The sequence below is a fragment of the Labeo rohita genome, chromosome 22 (assembly GCF_022985175.1).
Source record: "Labeo rohita strain BAU-BD-2019 chromosome 22, IGBB_LRoh.1.0, whole genome shotgun sequence".
Taxonomy (NCBI): Eukaryota; Metazoa; Chordata; class Actinopteri; order Cypriniformes; family Cyprinidae; genus Labeo; species Labeo rohita.
This window is the reverse complement of record NC_066890.1, coordinates 66,026,267-66,043,699: the sequence shown is the minus strand read 5'-3', so window position 1 is coordinate 66,043,699 and position 17,433 is coordinate 66,026,267. Positions and strand designations below refer to the sequence as shown.

General features: G+C 36.4%; 1 protein-coding gene across 1 annotated transcript; it reads right to left on the bottom strand.

Moving 5' to 3' along the window:
• Positions 1 to 488: 488 nt before the first annotated feature.
• Positions 489 to 13,564, bottom strand: LOC127153482 (patched domain-containing protein 3). The gene is made up of 5 exons (XM_051094538.1): positions 13,454 to 13,564; positions 4,494 to 5,372; positions 4,046 to 4,173; positions 3,818 to 3,963; positions 489 to 3,280 (listed from the first exon to the last, which is right to left on the bottom strand). The coding sequence occupies exons 2-5, from the start codon at positions 5,184 to 5,186 to the stop codon at positions 1,656 to 1,658; spliced, it is 2,592 nt and encodes an 863-aa protein (XP_050950495.1). The 5' UTR covers positions 5,187 to 5,372; positions 13,454 to 13,564; the 3' UTR covers positions 489 to 1,655.
• Between the last annotated feature and the right edge of the window lie 3,869 nt (positions 13,565 to 17,433).

Here is a 17,433-nt window from a genome sequence, read left to right as displayed (position 1 = left end):
TGCAAATATAGCCTAAGGTTAAAGGGTGTTTTTAGAGTCAATTAGAGATCAATTTCTCTTTCATGAGTTTACTTCATCTTTTTAGCTGGGTTTTGTTTCTCCGTGTCGTAAACTCTAGGGGCAAGGCTTCTAAACCGGGGTGTTTTTAGGGGCGTGATATTTAAATGACTATTGTTCTCAGCTGCCACATTTATCAAAGTACGGTCATTCGTACAACGGGATTGGCGGCATATGAATGTTTCATGAATCACACGTGAACTCTGTCATAAGTTGATTTGTGCACTCAGATCTGCGCTCATTTTTATGTTATTGATAAATGAGGCCCATTATCTTTAATGTGTTCCCGCCCGTGAGCGGCTTGCACTCTCCAATTTACCCTTAAAAGAAGAAGAAGATTTCATCCAAGGGAGGAGATCAATCTGATAAGTAATATTTCTTTTTTGCTTTAGTTAACGTTAGTTAACCCCCCCCCAAACAAAAGAAAGAAGTCAGATGTCAGAAAAAGCTTTATTGCCAAATGTTTACAATCACAAGATATTTGACATACCGACAGGAGCTGCCATTGCAGAAAGTGCGTAGTGCAAACATAGATTACATGATACTACATAGGAAATTCACAAAAAAAAAAAAAAAAAAAAGAGATATAAGTATAAGATATAAGATATAAGAAAAACAGAAAAGTATAAAATGTATTATATTACATTAAGGCACAGAATAGATGGATTACTCTTCAAGATGCAGGAGAAAACATAAGCTGCAGAGGTGTTTATGCATTCACACATATACTATCATAAATTACTCATTCACTTCATTGACAATTACGCTGAGATCAAATTCTTTTAAAACCAAAAATACAACTTCCAGTGTTGAGTAATGTGGTTTAATCAATGTACTTAAATGTAACTGGATTACAAACAGTGTTTGAAAGGTTACATTGGAAATGTAATAGGTTACAAATCATAAGTTGCCTTATTTAAAATATAATATGTAGTGTAATTATTTCAATTACTTTTTTAATGTAAATAATGTAATTACATTACAAATGTAATGTAAATAAATTATTACATTTGATTACTTTTTGATTACTTTCCTAATTGCATTATAGTCTATTTGTGTGTAATACTCATAATGCCTTGTGAAATTGCTACTGGAAAACAAATTGCTGCTGTTGTGAATGTTTTAATATTTTACTTTTGTATTTATTATACATTTTGTGTGGTATGTGCTGCTGTATAATAAAATAAAGTTTAACCAATTCAATCCAATCTAAATTTGTAACAAATGTTTAAAACCCATCATTTTGAAACATTTAAACCAGGCACGGTTAACCTTACAGAAACACTGATTACTGTCAGACATTGAAAACCCTTCATCACTTGAATTAAGATTTAAGTAATTTAATTTTAAAGCACAACCACCACAAAATCTTTAGCCAGTTTTTTTTTTTTTTTTTTTTTTTTTTTTTTTTTTTAAATATATAATACTTGTACAGTCATTTTCCTAACTGTAATTTAATTACACATTTTTTTTTTCAGTAGCTGTAACAGATTAGTTACATTTATTTTGTAATTAAACTGAAACTGGAGCACAAGCCTATATACAGAAATTAACAGTGCTTAATAAATTTTACAGATAAAAATGTCAGAAATGTAAGCTCAGTTAATAGAATCAGGACACTTATTCTGACTCACAAGCTGAGTACAGGCAATCATGTCACTGTGCTCTGTTAGATTTTGTTTTTTTTTTTCCTGACTTTTACAACAAGTGCCGAGGAAGGTGAGGAACACAGGTATGAATATGATGCCATGGACGGCCCCAAACAGAATAACTAAGAACATGATTTTAAAGAACGTCCTGAAGATGTAGCTTTTGGCAGCTGCAAGCACCACCACACCTGCGATAGTGGACACGGCACCCTGAACAATCGGATAACCCAGTTTACTAATGGCATCCGTGGCCTTCTCATTTGCTGAGGATTTTTCACTTGACACAAATGCATAGGAAATGTGAGCAGAGAAGTCCACAGAAAACCCGATACAGATAACAAGATTAATCATAGACACAGAGTCTAAACTAACATCCCATAATGCCATGAAACCAGCCACTCCCACGATGACAGATGCGATGGAAAATGTCACCCAGATAGAGCAGAGTGGGTTTGGGATCAGCAGGAGTGAAATGACTAACATCGCACATGTAGCAACAAAAATATTTTGGATTGTATTACTGATGATGACGGCATATTGGTCGAAATAGATGAATGCAGGGTGGAACACAATCAGATCAACGGGTGTCTGCAACTTCCCACATTTTTCTGCGGTTTCTCTAAATGCATTCAACATGTTCTTCTCATCGATTGCTGTCCGGATGTTCACTGTCTGAACGAACATACGTGATGCATGAATGTGATTGTTAGTGAAATTAACATCTTGACTAAAGCCAGAATGATTAAGAAATGCAGTTAAATGGCTTTTGAATTGTGCTTCATTGTCTACATCAAAACGAGCCTTTAGCCCAAACTGCGTGTATATATGAAGCCAAGAAATAGGTGGAATGTCTGGATCTACCATTGTCAGATTTTGAAAATGTTCCAAACACAAGTCAAGACTTTTGCGAGCAGTTGGGTTCCAGTACTGAAAATGCTCATTCTTAATAACTAACATGACATTAGGACCAAAATCAGAGAAGAATTCATCCTCATTGTCATAGTAATCACCAACATATGAGCCGTCTGCCGCTAAATGTTTCAGATTTAGACCTTCCTGCATTTGGAAGCATCCATAGATACTGACTGCCAAATAGCCAGCATAGATCAGACACACGAGCGCCTTAACCCACACTCTTGTCAGAAAAGGGCCATAATAGTTTTTAAAGAATGATTCCATTGGCATGTCAAATTCTTTATGTGTGTCTTTATCATACGCCCCACCAACACAACAAACATTATCATCACCGGTGGCTTCTGGGACTTTCATGCAGGTCAGCCAGTGTCTGTTTCCTTTCTCTCGCCTTCCGTTCAGGGCGAGACACGCGCCGAAGAAGGTGATGTTGAAGACGTAGCAGAACAGAAGAGCTGTGCTGGTGTACATGCAGAAAGACTGAACTGAGCGGAATGGAGTGAGGAGACCGATGTAGAAAGCCAGCACATCCGTCAGTGTGGTGATCGTGATGGACACGCCGGCCTCCTTATACGTTTCTGCTAAGCGAACCTCAACGTCTTTATTAACTTCAGTCTTCTGCCAGCAGGAGATCATAATGAACATGTCATCAACACCAACACCTGGAGGGAAGCAGAGACTGTGAGACTGTGAACATGTGGGACGCCTACTAGGCGAGGATATGAATGACACTTAGGCTAGCCACACACTTGAAGATTTTAAGGCCTGATCTGTACCCTTGAACGATCGGGGGGGTGTGGCCTTATTCGAGGTTTGTCGCAAAAAAATGTTTCCAAAAAATCCTCTATTGTGTGGTGTCATTACGATTATTTAACTACTCCCCATCGAGACGGAGCATCCCCAAACTCAAACGGTAAATATCAAATTCTTGATCGGGCCGCATCTGACATGATATCCACAACAGAACACATCACCCTTTTTTTTCTGTTTTGTTTTTCACTGTACAACAGATCACATGCCAGGAGAGCCAGCTGATGACATTGACTATTCTCAATTTGTTTTTCTTCTCTCATCACGTTTGATCTTGCAAGTCTATGTAAGATCTTGTGTCACTGCCCTAAAATTTGGTTGAAACTGTCTAAGATTGTGGTCTAAAATAGTTAGTGGTCGAAAATCGTCTACTGTGTCCCAGGCCTTACCGAGAATCAGAAAGGGAGCTGAGGCCACAGTCATGGCAAACGGCATCCCACAGAACAGCAGTAGTCCAAAGCTGGCCAACACTGCCATACCAGCAGAGAGGACGCCAAACGTGGCCACCCACACCTTTGTCCTGACACAGTCTAACCTGTGGAAAGGCACAATGGATAAATTACATAGCAAGCATTAAAATTAATTGTGCTTATGTGATTATTTTTAATTCTTTATACCTTAAACAAGACAGAACCGAAATTGTAATGGCCAGGAAATACGTCAAAGAGAAGAGGGGGATGACAGAGTCTGAATTGGTCTCCAACTCTTTCTGTCTTGATACTGATGTAAAATAAGACACATGGACCTGTGGAAAAAAGAACAGTAAAACACTGTTCCATATAATTGTGTCATGTATGTATACACAAGAGTGTTTTATTATATCGAATCACAATGTTGAATTTATTCTTACAATTTACAACAGGACATGACAAGTGTAAAAATTAAACAAATTCAGTTCATTAACTCGGTACATTTGAATTGCTGTCCAAATTACTTTTGGTGCTTGACTAGTTGGAGATGATTAGATTAATGTCACATGAGGTGCTTTTGCACAAAAAAACGGTCATTAGGTATCTGTGTATGTGTAGATATAACTCATTATTTACAACCATTTCTTTTACTTACCATTTTCTGTTCTGTGTAGTTTGAGAGGAGTTTTAGAAAGCCATTAAGCCAGTCAGAGTTTTCATTTATCTTCTCCTCATCTAGAAAATAAAAAAGCCTGACTGCTTTTGCACTGGATATCTTTGAACCATCTGGCTTTAGCTCTACACCACCAATACTTGTTCCCAAAAATGTGCCATTATTCATCGGATATGTTAGAGTTAAAGAATCTACTTTAGTAGCATTGTAATTTAACATGTCTAAAATTGCATTTGACATGCACCTTCCCTTTGTTTTGGCACAGAGGTTTTCAAAAGTGTTTCCTGTCTCTAAACTTTTCACTTGTCTGTCTAACTCAATAATTTCATTAAAAGCTGCTTCAGTTAATATACTTTTTCCATGCAAGCCTGTGATGATCAAAGAGGCATAAGTGCCTTCAGACGCAAGCTGTAACTGAGAAAACTCTTCAGATTGTGGGAAATTTTCCACCACAATCGCCCTCTCCAACTTGGCAGGTCCATTGACAGGTGTGAACTGGTCTTCAATATCATTTGACTCCCTCTCTTTAAGAAACTTGAAACCAGCTCCAAAGAAAACAGCTACACACATAGTTAATAAAAGAAACACACATGGATGTCTACCAACAAAACAACCAAGTTTTGCAAAGGCCAGAGCCAGAGGCCTTTCGATGCAGTCTGTTTTGCAGTTTTCCATTGTCTAGTTTCACTTCAGCAGTGTTGTCCTTCTTCAAAGCCTTAGCAACACCCTTTGTAGCGGAGAACCTCTAGCTTGTTCAGATCCAGAGAAAACTGGTGACTCCGGCAAGTGAGTAAGGGCTTGGAGAGTTACATCCAAAAAAAAAGGTTAATAAGTTGGGTCACATCTGTGAGCAATTGTTGTCTGAAACAGAGTAAAAATTGTGCAAATTAGAAAGAATGTTACAATCCTTTAGTGAAATTGCTAAAGATATGAAACATTTCTATGCTGAATATAAACAAATACACAATTGTCAGAAATATACTGACAATTCCACAATTATGATAGCGCAGCATGTCAAAATTATCTTAATGTAGCTAACAGATCAACATTTATTTGTTAAAATTACAACAATGCAATATAGCATGTGTCTTGAGAAACTAGTATGTTACATACTACATAGATTAACACATTGGGCAAATACAAACTTTCTAGATTACTGCAACAAGGTGTCTACAGATGTAAACAACTTAAATTTAAGAGTTTTTAAGACCTTTTTAATACCAAACCTGTAATGGAAATAGATGCTATATTACATATGCAAATGTAACATTTAATGTGTTTAATGTAAAAGGAAAACAAAATATCATCACTGTCGTAAATCCTACTGGGTCATTTTGTGTTGAATCAACCAAATTTCAGAACCTGAAAACCACTGTTTGAGAAAGCTGGAACCAGCTTGATGAAGAATTTTGTTTTCCTTTAGTGAAGTCCATGTCCCAAAGAATTCAGGCTGACATAAAAGCCAGTGGAGGAGCTACAAAGTACTAACTGTGTGTTTTGGTTGATGAGTCCATAACTTCTTTCTTCAGAATGATTCCAGAATTTTTTTCCTCTACTTGATATGGTAAACAACTTTTCATTAATTAAAGGAGTTTAATATAAGTTGGTTAAGGTATGTTTTACATAACCAGATTGTTGAATTATATTATATTATATCTGTGATTCATTTATTTGTTTTGAAGTAAAAAAAAAACTGAGTAAACAACATCTAAGTGTGATGATTCCATATTTTTTGCCAGGGGTTGTAAGCACTGCTTTGTTACGCATTTACACGGTGGGAGGATGAAAAGTAAATGCCATCAAAACTTTTCTGAAGGCAGTCAGTTCCCCCTTACACATTATTACAATTTATTTAATTATTCTTTCACATAATTTCTCTGAGCAGTTGGTCTTAATTTATATTTTCACACAAACTGAAACCTATTCTGAGTGTTCTGCCTGCGTGAGACTTAAACTAACTTAACCCTGAGCAGTATTTGAATCAGAAAGAGCTTTATTGCCAAGTATGCTTGCACATACAAGGAATTTGTTTTAGTGTCACAGGCTTCCAGTGCACAGAGACAACAACAACACACAATCAAAATAAGATGAGAATAATAAAAAAAAATACACATATGTAAATATAAATAGAAAAATAATAATAAACAAATAAATTGTATAAACAATTGTGCTACAGATGATAGAAAAGGAATAGTATAGAATGAGATGCCGGGATGTACTAGGATGTAGGTGGTAACAAATAAATACAAGTTTTTGTACATTTTTATTGCACAACTGGGGGGTTAGCATTTAACTGTTCATAAGGTGGATTGTCTAGGGGAAAAAAAAAACTGTTCTTATGTCTGGCTGTCCTGGCAATTGGGGCTCTGTAGCATCAACCAGATGGCAAAAGTTCAAAAAGGGGATGACTTGGATGTGAGGGATCCAGAGTGATTTCCTGAGCCCTTTTCCTCACTCTGGATGTACATAATTCTTGAAGGGTTCAGGGGAGCGCCAATAATCCTCTCAGCAGTCCGAACCGTTCTCTGTAATCTTCTGGTGTCTGATTTTGTAGCTGAGTTGAACCAGACAGTTATTGAAGTGCACAGAACAAACTCGATGACAGCTGTCGAAGGAAGTAAAACCTTTTGGAAGTACAACCTGTCCCACTTCAGGTTCTGGGAGATGATGGACCCTAGGAACTGTCTCCACTGCAGCCACAGTGCTGTCCATGATGCTGAGTGCAGGGGGGTTTCTATTGAAGTTTATGATCATCTCCACTGTTTTGAGCGTGTTGAGCTCCAGGTTGTTAAGACTGCATCAGACATCCAGCTGCTTAACCTCTTGTTTGTAAGCAGACTCATCAGGGTCCTGAATGAGGCCAATAAGTGTGGTGTCATCTGCAAACCCGCTCTGTTTTGTTGGTCCATCTCTTTACGGTCTGCACTATAGGTTTAGCAGATTTGAGTTTTTGCCCATAGGTTGGTATAAGATGAACCAGGCAGTGATAGGAGAGTCCCAATGCTGCCTGTAGGACAGAGTGATATGCATCCTTAATTGCTGTGTAACAATGGTGCACTATATTACTCTCTGGTGGGACATGTAACATGCTGTCTGTATTTTGGCAGTTCACGTGAGAGATTAGCTTAGTTAAAGTCTCCAAGAATGATAATAACAAAGTCCGGGTGGTGTTGTTCTGTCTCTGTGATCTGATCAGTGAGTTTCTGTAAAGCCAGGCTTACGTGTACTTGCGGTGGAATGTACACACTTACTAGAACAAATGAGCAAAACTTTTGCTGTGAATAGAATGGTTTACAGTTAATGAAAAGTACTTCTAGATTGGAACAGCACATCTTCTTTAACACTATTACATCTGTACACCACCTTTCATTGATGTAAAAGCACGTCCCGCTGCCACGTGATTTCCCTGTTGATTCTGAACAGCTGGTAACGCAGCAGATGAAGTGCGCTGTCCGTCGTGGTGTCATTAAGCCAGGTTTCCATGAAACACAGAGCAGCAGAGTTTGAAAAATCCTTATTTGTCAGAGAGAGCAGGAGGAGTTTGTCCGTTTTGCTGTGGAGAAAGCAGAGATTTGCCAGATGTATGCTAGGCAGTGGCGTTTGAAATTCACGCTGTCGATCCTTAACAAGTGCGCCGGCTCGCTTTCCCCGTCTGTGCGTCCTGAAGCATTTGATCAGCTCTGCTGCTCCGCCAACCACAACATTTAGCAAAACGTCCGAATAATCAGAAACCGGTAGGAGATTTTGAGGTGTGCTCTGCCGAATATTCAGGTGAACATGGTAAAACAGATCCTCAATATCATTTGACTCCCTCTTTCCAAAACTGACTCCCAAACTGCGGGTGAACATGGTACAGAGCCCCTGAGAAAGGAGATCCATCTCAGAGGGACGTGCCAGGGAGGGGCTGTTGCGAGGACCACGAGTTCCGGAAACCAGGTCCGGGTATGCTAGTACAGGGCAACCAGCAGGACCTGTTACTCATCCTCCCTAACCTTGCACAGTGTCTGTGCGAGAAGGCTCACTGGAGGAAACGCATATTTGCGTAGAGCCTGAGGCCAGCTGTGTGCCAGTGAGTTTGTGCCAAGGGAGTAATACAGCTGGCAGTGGAAGGACTCGTGGGAAGCGAACAGGTCTACCTGGGCTTCCCTGAATCGACTCCAGATCAGCTGGATGGAGTCGCCATTCTCTGGAGAATATGAGCTGTGCATCGGCTGCATGATTGTGCTACTCTCAGATGTGAATGGCACGCAGTGACTTGAGCCATGTCTGACTCCAGAGGAGGAAATGGCAGGCAAGTTGTGACATGCGCCGTGAATGTAGACCTCCCTGCCAGTTGATGTATGACACCCGCAGTGTTGTCCAGACCAATACATCTTTGCCTCGTAGCAGTTGCCGGAACTGCCGCAAGGCGAGGTGCACTGCCAACAACTCCAGGCAGTTGATGTGCCAAAGCAGTCGAGGCCCTGTCCAGGACCACGAGGCTGCCTGTCTGTTGCATGTAGCACCCCAGCCTGTACTGGAGGCACCTGTCGTAACAACAACATGTCAGGACACTTGTTCTAAGCGCACCCCGGCCCGTAGAAAAGCAAAGTCCGACCAGGGGGTGAATGAGCGGTGACACATTGGTATGATGGTTGCACGGAATGTCCCGTGGCAGCACGCCCATCTCGGGGAGTGTAACCAGTGCTGTAGTGGTCTCATATGAAGCAACCCATGCAGTGTGACTGCGGATGCCACATGCCCCAGGAGCCTCTAAAACTGTTTCAGTGGAACCACCGTCCTGCCTCTGACGGAACTCAGGCAGTCCAGCACTGAGCATGCTTGTTGGTGAGACGTGCTGTCATACTCACAGAGTCTAACTGTTCACAGAGATTCTGTTTACAGAGGAGAGTTTGCTCTTTTCCCAATTGACCTGAAGCCCCAACTGGCTGAGGTGCCGGATCACCAAGCCTCTGTGATTGCACAACTGCTCTCATGACAGGGAAATGATCAGCCAGTCGTTGAGATAGTTGAGGATCCTGATGCCAGGAGGACAGCAATCTCCTTGCACAAGACAGGAGCGTCTCGGACTGCCACCGAAGTCTTGAGAACACCACTAAACTTGGCGAACTTAATCGCATAGCTGAGTCGAATTGTGCCAATGAGCCAGAAAGACGATTTTTAATGCACAAAAAGTGCTGATGTCTGTGCATGATTTTAATTTTAAGTTCTGCCCAAATACATTTTGTCCATAAAGTGGGCATCATATGGTGTGACATTACAATATATATTTTGAACGGGCAATAATTTGGAAATCATTATGATGAAGAGGTCCACACTCAACCAGGAAGTTGCAGTGTCATATCTGGAGTGGTTTGGAAGGTCAAGAGGTGAGTTCCTACTTAATTTTTAATTAAAAAGCTCTGTTTCTGATATGCTTACTATTGGTCAATGTTTTGTGTCTTATGGTGTGACATTATTTACATAAAAACAAAACACTTTTTTAGAAATGTTACTTGATAATCTTGATTCTTGATAATCATTACTGCCATGTGGCAATTTACATGCCAGGGTATAAGCAAGCTGTTTTTAGTTAACTAAGAGATTAGCTTAACTGAAAAAAAATGCCATATGGTGTTTTTTCCAAGTCACACCATATGATACATTTGTCACACAATATTACATACACCTTTTTTTTTTTTTTTTTTTTTTGTGATAAATAAATAAATAAATAAATATTCAAAACATATTGAAATAATTTAATGGTGAACACTGAATTACCCATACAATTAATGTATTATCTTTCAATTTTATACTTAATTTAACCATGTTTCAACATGTTTGCCATGCTTTGCATATTAAAAGATGTGATTCTTTGTCTGTGTCAGGCAGAAATGTCAAGTAAAGACAGGACACGAAAATACAGGGAATGACTCAATGTTGAAAATGCAAGGAGAGAGGAGTTCCGAGGGAAAGAGGGAAAAGTAAAAAGATTATGCCAGTTCACACAGAACAGACACCTAATATCGGGAAGGATGTAGGCTACAACCTGCATAGAGTAACTTCATCACAGGATACTATTATAAAAATGGTGAAGCTGAAAATTAATGGTTAAAAAAATATATATTAATCATTACAAATTTTTCATTACATTTACATTTAGTCATTTAGCAGACGCTTCAGAGTGACTTACAAACGAGGACAATAGAAGCAATCAAAACCAACAAAAGAGCAATAATATGCAAGTGCTATGACAAGTCTCGGTTAGCCTAACGCTTTCATTTTTTTTTTTTTAAATGAAAGAAAACAAGTAGAACAGAAAATAATACATTACTCATACTCATTAACAGGTATAAAGAGAAGAAATGAAGAGAACAACTCAAGGCATTCAGTGTGCACCACCAGACTTTTACAGCTGTGATCAAATAGTTTGTACAATATCTGAGCCAGAACCTCTTCATTATCGTCATTATCCCATGAGTTTCTGTTATAACTAATACTATAAATGTCTATGAACTAAAACATTCGACTAATTGTAAATTGATAATATTTTTACTGTTTAACAATTGCAATTGTTACAACACACACTCTCCTCTATTTTTAAAATGTTCATGTTGAAGGTTCTTGATGTGAGATGGTGATTGATTTACTCAGTTTCATAAAAAACATTTTAAAAGTTTTAAAACAATGTTAGTATGTTTGATGATTTTTAGTCTTATTAATGTTAATTGAATTGAATTCACTGAATGTTTAATTAATATAAAATGCACTTTTTGCATTGACAAATTGTGGTGTTCATCATTTAGTGTGACACCATCATTTGTAAGAATTGTGGCAAAAACACTTGTTTAGCTATAAAAATCATTTTAAAAAGTCAGTGGAACAAAAGAGAAATAGTATCAGCAAGCATCACAAGCATTTTGTTAGATTTATAACAGGGTTTGTCAGAATCAATCTAAAATACCTGAAAAGGGCTGAGGACAGATGTCCTGATGGCATGACGATTTAGAAAAAATAATACAAAATCTATTGGATCTACAAAAAAAAAAAAAAGTTTAGTCTTAAGATAGTAATGATAAAGATTTATGGTGAAATTAGTTACATAAACAGAGTATATCCCATTTTCATTTTAAATAGAATAACTTTCATGTCACACCATATGACAATTTTAAACTTTTTTCAGGCTTATGTCAACCACTCAGGTACAAAGTAAAAGCAAACAAATTGTGTTATTTGTTAAAGCCCTACACCGGTTTATGCCCAGAAATCTAGCTTGTTAGGATGTGGTATGACCGCTAGGCCACTGACACTACACCTGCCGTTCACACTTAAGAAATAGGCTCACCTAAAAACAGCCTTAGCGACTTTTGTTTTTGTGTGATGATTTATGACTTACAGATCCATTTATGGCGGTTATCCACTTACATTCAGCAGATAGAAATATTGCATTATATTGATTTTGTCAGGAAAAACAATGATCTGCAGTCGGTTGCATCAGCTGGGCGTACGCCCGGTTGTAAGACTAAGCTGGACGTAAAATGCGCTTTAAGTCGTGCGTAGAATTTATACCCGTTGCACCATCTCGGCGTAGTGCTACGTCTGAAACTAAATCTTACGCCTAGTCAAAGGTAGGCGTAAAGTGAAAAGTCACGATTTGCTCGGACATGATTCGTTTTTAATTAATTGTTGCAGACGCCAACTGTAACGTTTATTTTCTTTTCGGGTAGGATAATTGTGGCCTATATAAACAATTATTATAGGGAAGGGTCAAGCAACACATGCAAGCAACGCGCAAACTTTGCGCAAGAATTATAAAAGTGAAAGTAAAAAAGAAACTACGGCTAACGCTGTATTAACGGCACAAATTCTCTCACAGACAAGAGACGAATCTACTTTACCATGCTGATAACGGTATATATCTGTTTTAAAGTATTTCCTTAACATTTCTATTCGAAATCTTGCTGGACAATATAAATGCTTGGAAATATTTAATGTCTCATCATTTGCAGCGTTCCTGCCATCCAATAATCACAGTAAGTTTTGTGCTTACTTTTTAATCAGAAATAAAGTATCAGCTTTCAAATTCTGTCAATTCTATCACAAACTCTACAATTTATAATAAATGTGTTTTTTCAGCCACATAAAGATGTCACGAGGCTAAAATACACAACTGTCACGTAAATTCACATTTATGTCAGAAAAGACATTGTACATAAAATAATTCATTATTACATTCATTACATCATTATATTATCATTAAGAAATATTTCGTCAATTAAATTATTTTGCGGTGGCTTCACTTGTTATGATGTCTTGAGCAATTCAGTTTTATATTAGTAGTTGTACAATTGCAGCATGGGTGTGGTCTTATAGCTGTCACTGCTGGAGAATGTGTTTGCGCGGACGCGCATCGTCTGCGCCGGGCGTAGTTGCGCCTGGTCGTGGTTTTAGCTGTTGCAACAAGTGTAAATATTTATCGTAAAGTTGGACGTTGCAAAGCCCAGCGTAGGGCTTACACCCAGCTTTTTTACGTCTAGCTGGTGCTGAACACTATTGTGTAAATTGTGGCTGTACTTTACTCAGACATTACATCCCACCCACATCCCTCTGATCAGCATGTGGTACATTATATTACTATAATTCAAAATCTTTTTGGAAACTTAAACAATTTCTTACAAACTTCTGTGATTTGCTAAAATACATATTGTATAAAACACATATCGTATACAATATTTGTATATGGGTAACGGAGAAATTACAATTAGCTTCAAGCTACACATGAAAATTAATGAGATTAATGTAAATGAGTAATATATTACATTCTTTGAGTAACTAGCCCAACACTGTAGATACGTTATGTGACAAACGTCAGTATAATATAATATAACATAATATAATATAATATAATATAATATAATATAATATAATATAATATAATGCCGAGAAGACATTACTGGACTTACTGGATGATAACGGTTCTGCTCCACGGTCTTGCGTGTCTTCTAAAGATTAACTTAGTTTCGTTTTCGTCTTCTTCTCTCTTTGCCTGACGGGTTAAAAAAACCAGCTTCTGGTGCACTACCGCCACCACAACTGAGCTGGATGTGAAAGACAATCGCAAGTAATTCTTTATTTAGGGGTACATTTCATGTCAGTCAAAAAGTCAGGAAATCAGTATTCTTTTTTGATAAATAAACTAGGTGGTTGAATAATAATAATAATAATAATAATAATAATATCACCTTAATATGCTAATTTAATTATTTGCCAAGCTTAGGCTCTAATGACTTTTTAAATATGTTAATTAAAATTTACATTTAATTCATTATTTTGTCAACTGTGTTACTGACAAATGCTGCAGGGCCATGCACAAATATTTTGAGGGGCAGTGGCCCAAACCAAAAAAGGTGCACTAAGGGGGTGGGTGCTGATTAATACAAATTATCCAGTTGTTCAGAGAAGACAGCACACTCTGTAATAATTTCAGACTTTATTGTACATGTTTTGATAAGAGTGGGCTCTTCCTCACTCTCCGAGCTTGCTTCTGCCTCATCTTCAATGGAAGTAGGGGAGAGCAGGGTGAGTTGAGTGGGTAAGTTGACTCACCCCCTGTATCTTGGCAGCTGTAGACTTTTACTGTCATGTGACCATGCATTTTGGAATCACCTATCATTTCTGCCAGACTGTGAGAAAAAGGAGAAAAACATGGGAGGAGTGGAACTGGAAGGCACCCATTTACTTTAAAAACTGTTTTTGGCTTGTCAAAGTAACATTTTAGCATAACAGATGTAATGGTTGTTACATCAAAACAAATTTGTATGTAAAATTAAATTACCTAAATCCCCTTCTAGATTAATTAAAATCAAACAATATAAAATTTTTAATTTAAATGTATTTATTAATGATTTCATTTCTATAAATTGGGATAGATATTATTTAATTCCTGATGTACAAGATGCTTGGAATTTTTTTTAAACAGAATTTATTAATGTTGTGGACAAGCATGCTCCCTGGAAAACTATTAGGGTTAGGGGTAGTCATCTCCCTTGGATCAGTTCTGGACTTCTTAGTCTCTTTAGGCAAAGGGATAAAGCATGGTCAGTATTTCGTCAGACAAGAAGTAATGCTGACTGGGAAGTTTATAGACAGTTGAGAAACTTGAGTAAGACAAAAGTACGAAATGCAAAATCTACTTATAAAGAAGGTCTTTCTCAGCATTTTAAGAACTCTAAATATTTTTTGGAATACAACTAAAAACTTATTCAGTACTTCAGATAAACATTCAATTAATCAAATTAGAGATAACAATACAGTATTACATGATTCTTTATCGATTGCTCAGACATTTAATCAGTATTTTTTTTTATCAGCTCTTATTTGAATACTGGTACTATTTATGATAATTTATCTTGTAGTAGTTATTTTAATTGTAGGTTGATTTCACCTATCAAAGTTCAGGATGCTATTAATGAATTAAGTGGGACTAGTGGTGTTGGATTGGATGGTATTGAAAATAAGTTCTTTAAATTATCCTCTCATATTCTTATGTATCCACTTGCTGAGTTATTTAATTTGTCTTTGTCCACATGTGAGTTGCCTGCTATTTGGAAATGTGCACGTATTACTCCATTGTACAAGGGAGGTGATGTACTTGAACTTAATAATTACAGACCTATATCTATAATATGTTCAACATCTAAAGTTTTTCAAAAACTAATATATAAACAACTTTCAGATTATTTAGGTATTAATAATATTTTATCACCATATCAATCTGGCTTTAGGTCCAATCATTCTACAACTACTGCACTGCTTAAGTTTACTAATGATGTGTTTTCAGCTGATGATGATGATGGTAAACTCACAGGTGCGATTTTTCTTGATTTATCCAAAGCCTTTGATTTAGTTGATCGATATTTACTTTTAGATAAACTTCATGCTATTGGTTTATCTGAAAATGCAACTAGGTGGTTTAATTCATATTTGCATAATAGAAAACAGTGTGTAGTATTAAATGGGAGTAAGTCAGACCTTTTGGTTCAACAAAGAGGCGTGCCCCAAGGTTCAATACTAGGACCACTTCTTTTTTCTATTTATGTTAATAATGTACCGTTAATTTCCAATAATTGTAAAGTTGAACTTTATGCCGATGACACGGTCATATATGTATCTAATTCTGATATTTTACAAATTCAGTTATCTCTTCAGTATGATTTTAATATTTTACAAGATTGGCTTTTGGACAATAAATTAGTACTTATTAAAACTAAGTCTTATGTTATGATTTTTGGTTCTAAACAGAAACTTAAATCTAAAAGTAATTCTTGTGTTATATCATGTAAAGACGGTACTTCTTTGCATAAAGTTGATACTATCAAATACCTTGGAGTATGACTTGATTCTGAACTTTCATTTAAATCACACATTAATCATATTCTACGTAAAATTAATTTTGGAATTAGTACATTACATCGATTTAGATTGTTTTTCATATAGTGGTTCTAAGAAACTTGCTTCTCAACTTATACTTCCAATTTTCGATTATTGTGATGTTGTTCATCAATCTGCATCAAAATTAGATCTTGCGCCACTTAACACAGTATATAATAGACTTTGCAGATTTGTTTTGGGATGTTCTTTTTATACTCATCATTGTATAATGTATGATGCACTCCAGTGGCCATCTTTGCATACAAGACGACATATTCATTGGCTTCTATTTCTTTTCAAATGTATTTATTTTAACTATCCTAGTTATTTACAACAATATTTTGTACCTTTTTCTTCAAATTATCAAGTTAGACATTCTGTTCAGACCTATTTCTTTGTTCCTCGTGTTAAAAAAACAATTGGTAAAAAAGCTTTTATGTTTAAAGCTCCTGATTGATTGGAACAATTTACCTGCGTATATTCAAACTACTACATCATTTAAGATGTTTAAGCAAACTTTGTTTTCACAGTTTGCTTTGGTTTGTTCATGTTATTATTGAAAATGGTATGGTACTGTTGTTTTTTTTTTTTTTTTTTTTTTTGTGTGTGTGTATTGGATCCACTGATCTGTGTATAGTGTATTTTGTATTAGGTTTTGTTGTATATTTGTTACTAGCTTTTAATGGCTAGTTAATCATTTTGTGGTGCTTTTTTTTTTTTTTTTTTTTTATCATTTGTGTTTAGTGTTGTTTAAAGATGCATTGTTAATGTGTGTTTTGTTTTGTTTCATGTTGCGATTGTATTGCATTGTGTTTTGGGACCCCCTCGAAAACGATATGGTACATCTCAAGGGGTTAATCCTAATAAAAAAAATAAATAAAAAATTATCCAGGTCTAAAAATATTTATGATAAATATAGGTGATTTAGCAACATACAAAACCATGCAAATCATTTAGCTAAATATTAGCCTAATAGTTACATTTCTGAATTATAAACTGGTATTTTAGTGTGATATTGCTGGTTTAGTTTATGGGAACGTGATAATATGTAGTGGCCACGAGATATTAATTCGTGGGAATGTCATATTGTGTCATAGCCACAAGATAATTTTGTCGAGGTAACGTCATCCTTAAGTTCAGGGAACAACATATTTTTTCTCGTGGTCACAAGTTTAATGCGTAAACAAACCTGCGTGACCATAGTAACTTGGGATTATCAGAGATGGATTTATTAATATTTTATTTTAAATAAAGAAATTATTATATTAATTATTATGGAAATTAACACATTATTAAATGAATATATTAATTCTTTTTGTGCATTGTAGACAGCAATCGAAAGTTTATCATGAATAAATGTTACATAAAGTACATCAAATAAAATAGGCCTACAAAACATCCTAGTCTTGTAAGTCCATTAACTGATCATCTTTTTTTCCATATTATTATTATTATTATTATTATTATTATTGTTATTATTATTATTATCATTATTATTGGTTATATTTTTATA

Bases quoted from the DNA above. Each gene is read 5' to 3' on its own strand.
- LOC127153482 (XM_051094538.1), bottom strand. From the start codon at position 5,186: ATGGAAAACTGCAAAACAGACTGCATCGAAAGGCCTCTGGCTCTGGCC. The intron at 4,174-4,493 runs GTAAGTAAAAGA...TTTTTTCCACAG, and splicing joins ACTACACAGAACAGAAAATG to GTCCATGTGTCTTATTTTAC. The intron at 3,281-3,817 runs GTAAGGCCTGGG...GCTTCCCTCCAG, and splicing joins AGCTCCCTTTCTGATTCTCG to GTGTTGGTGTTGATGACATG.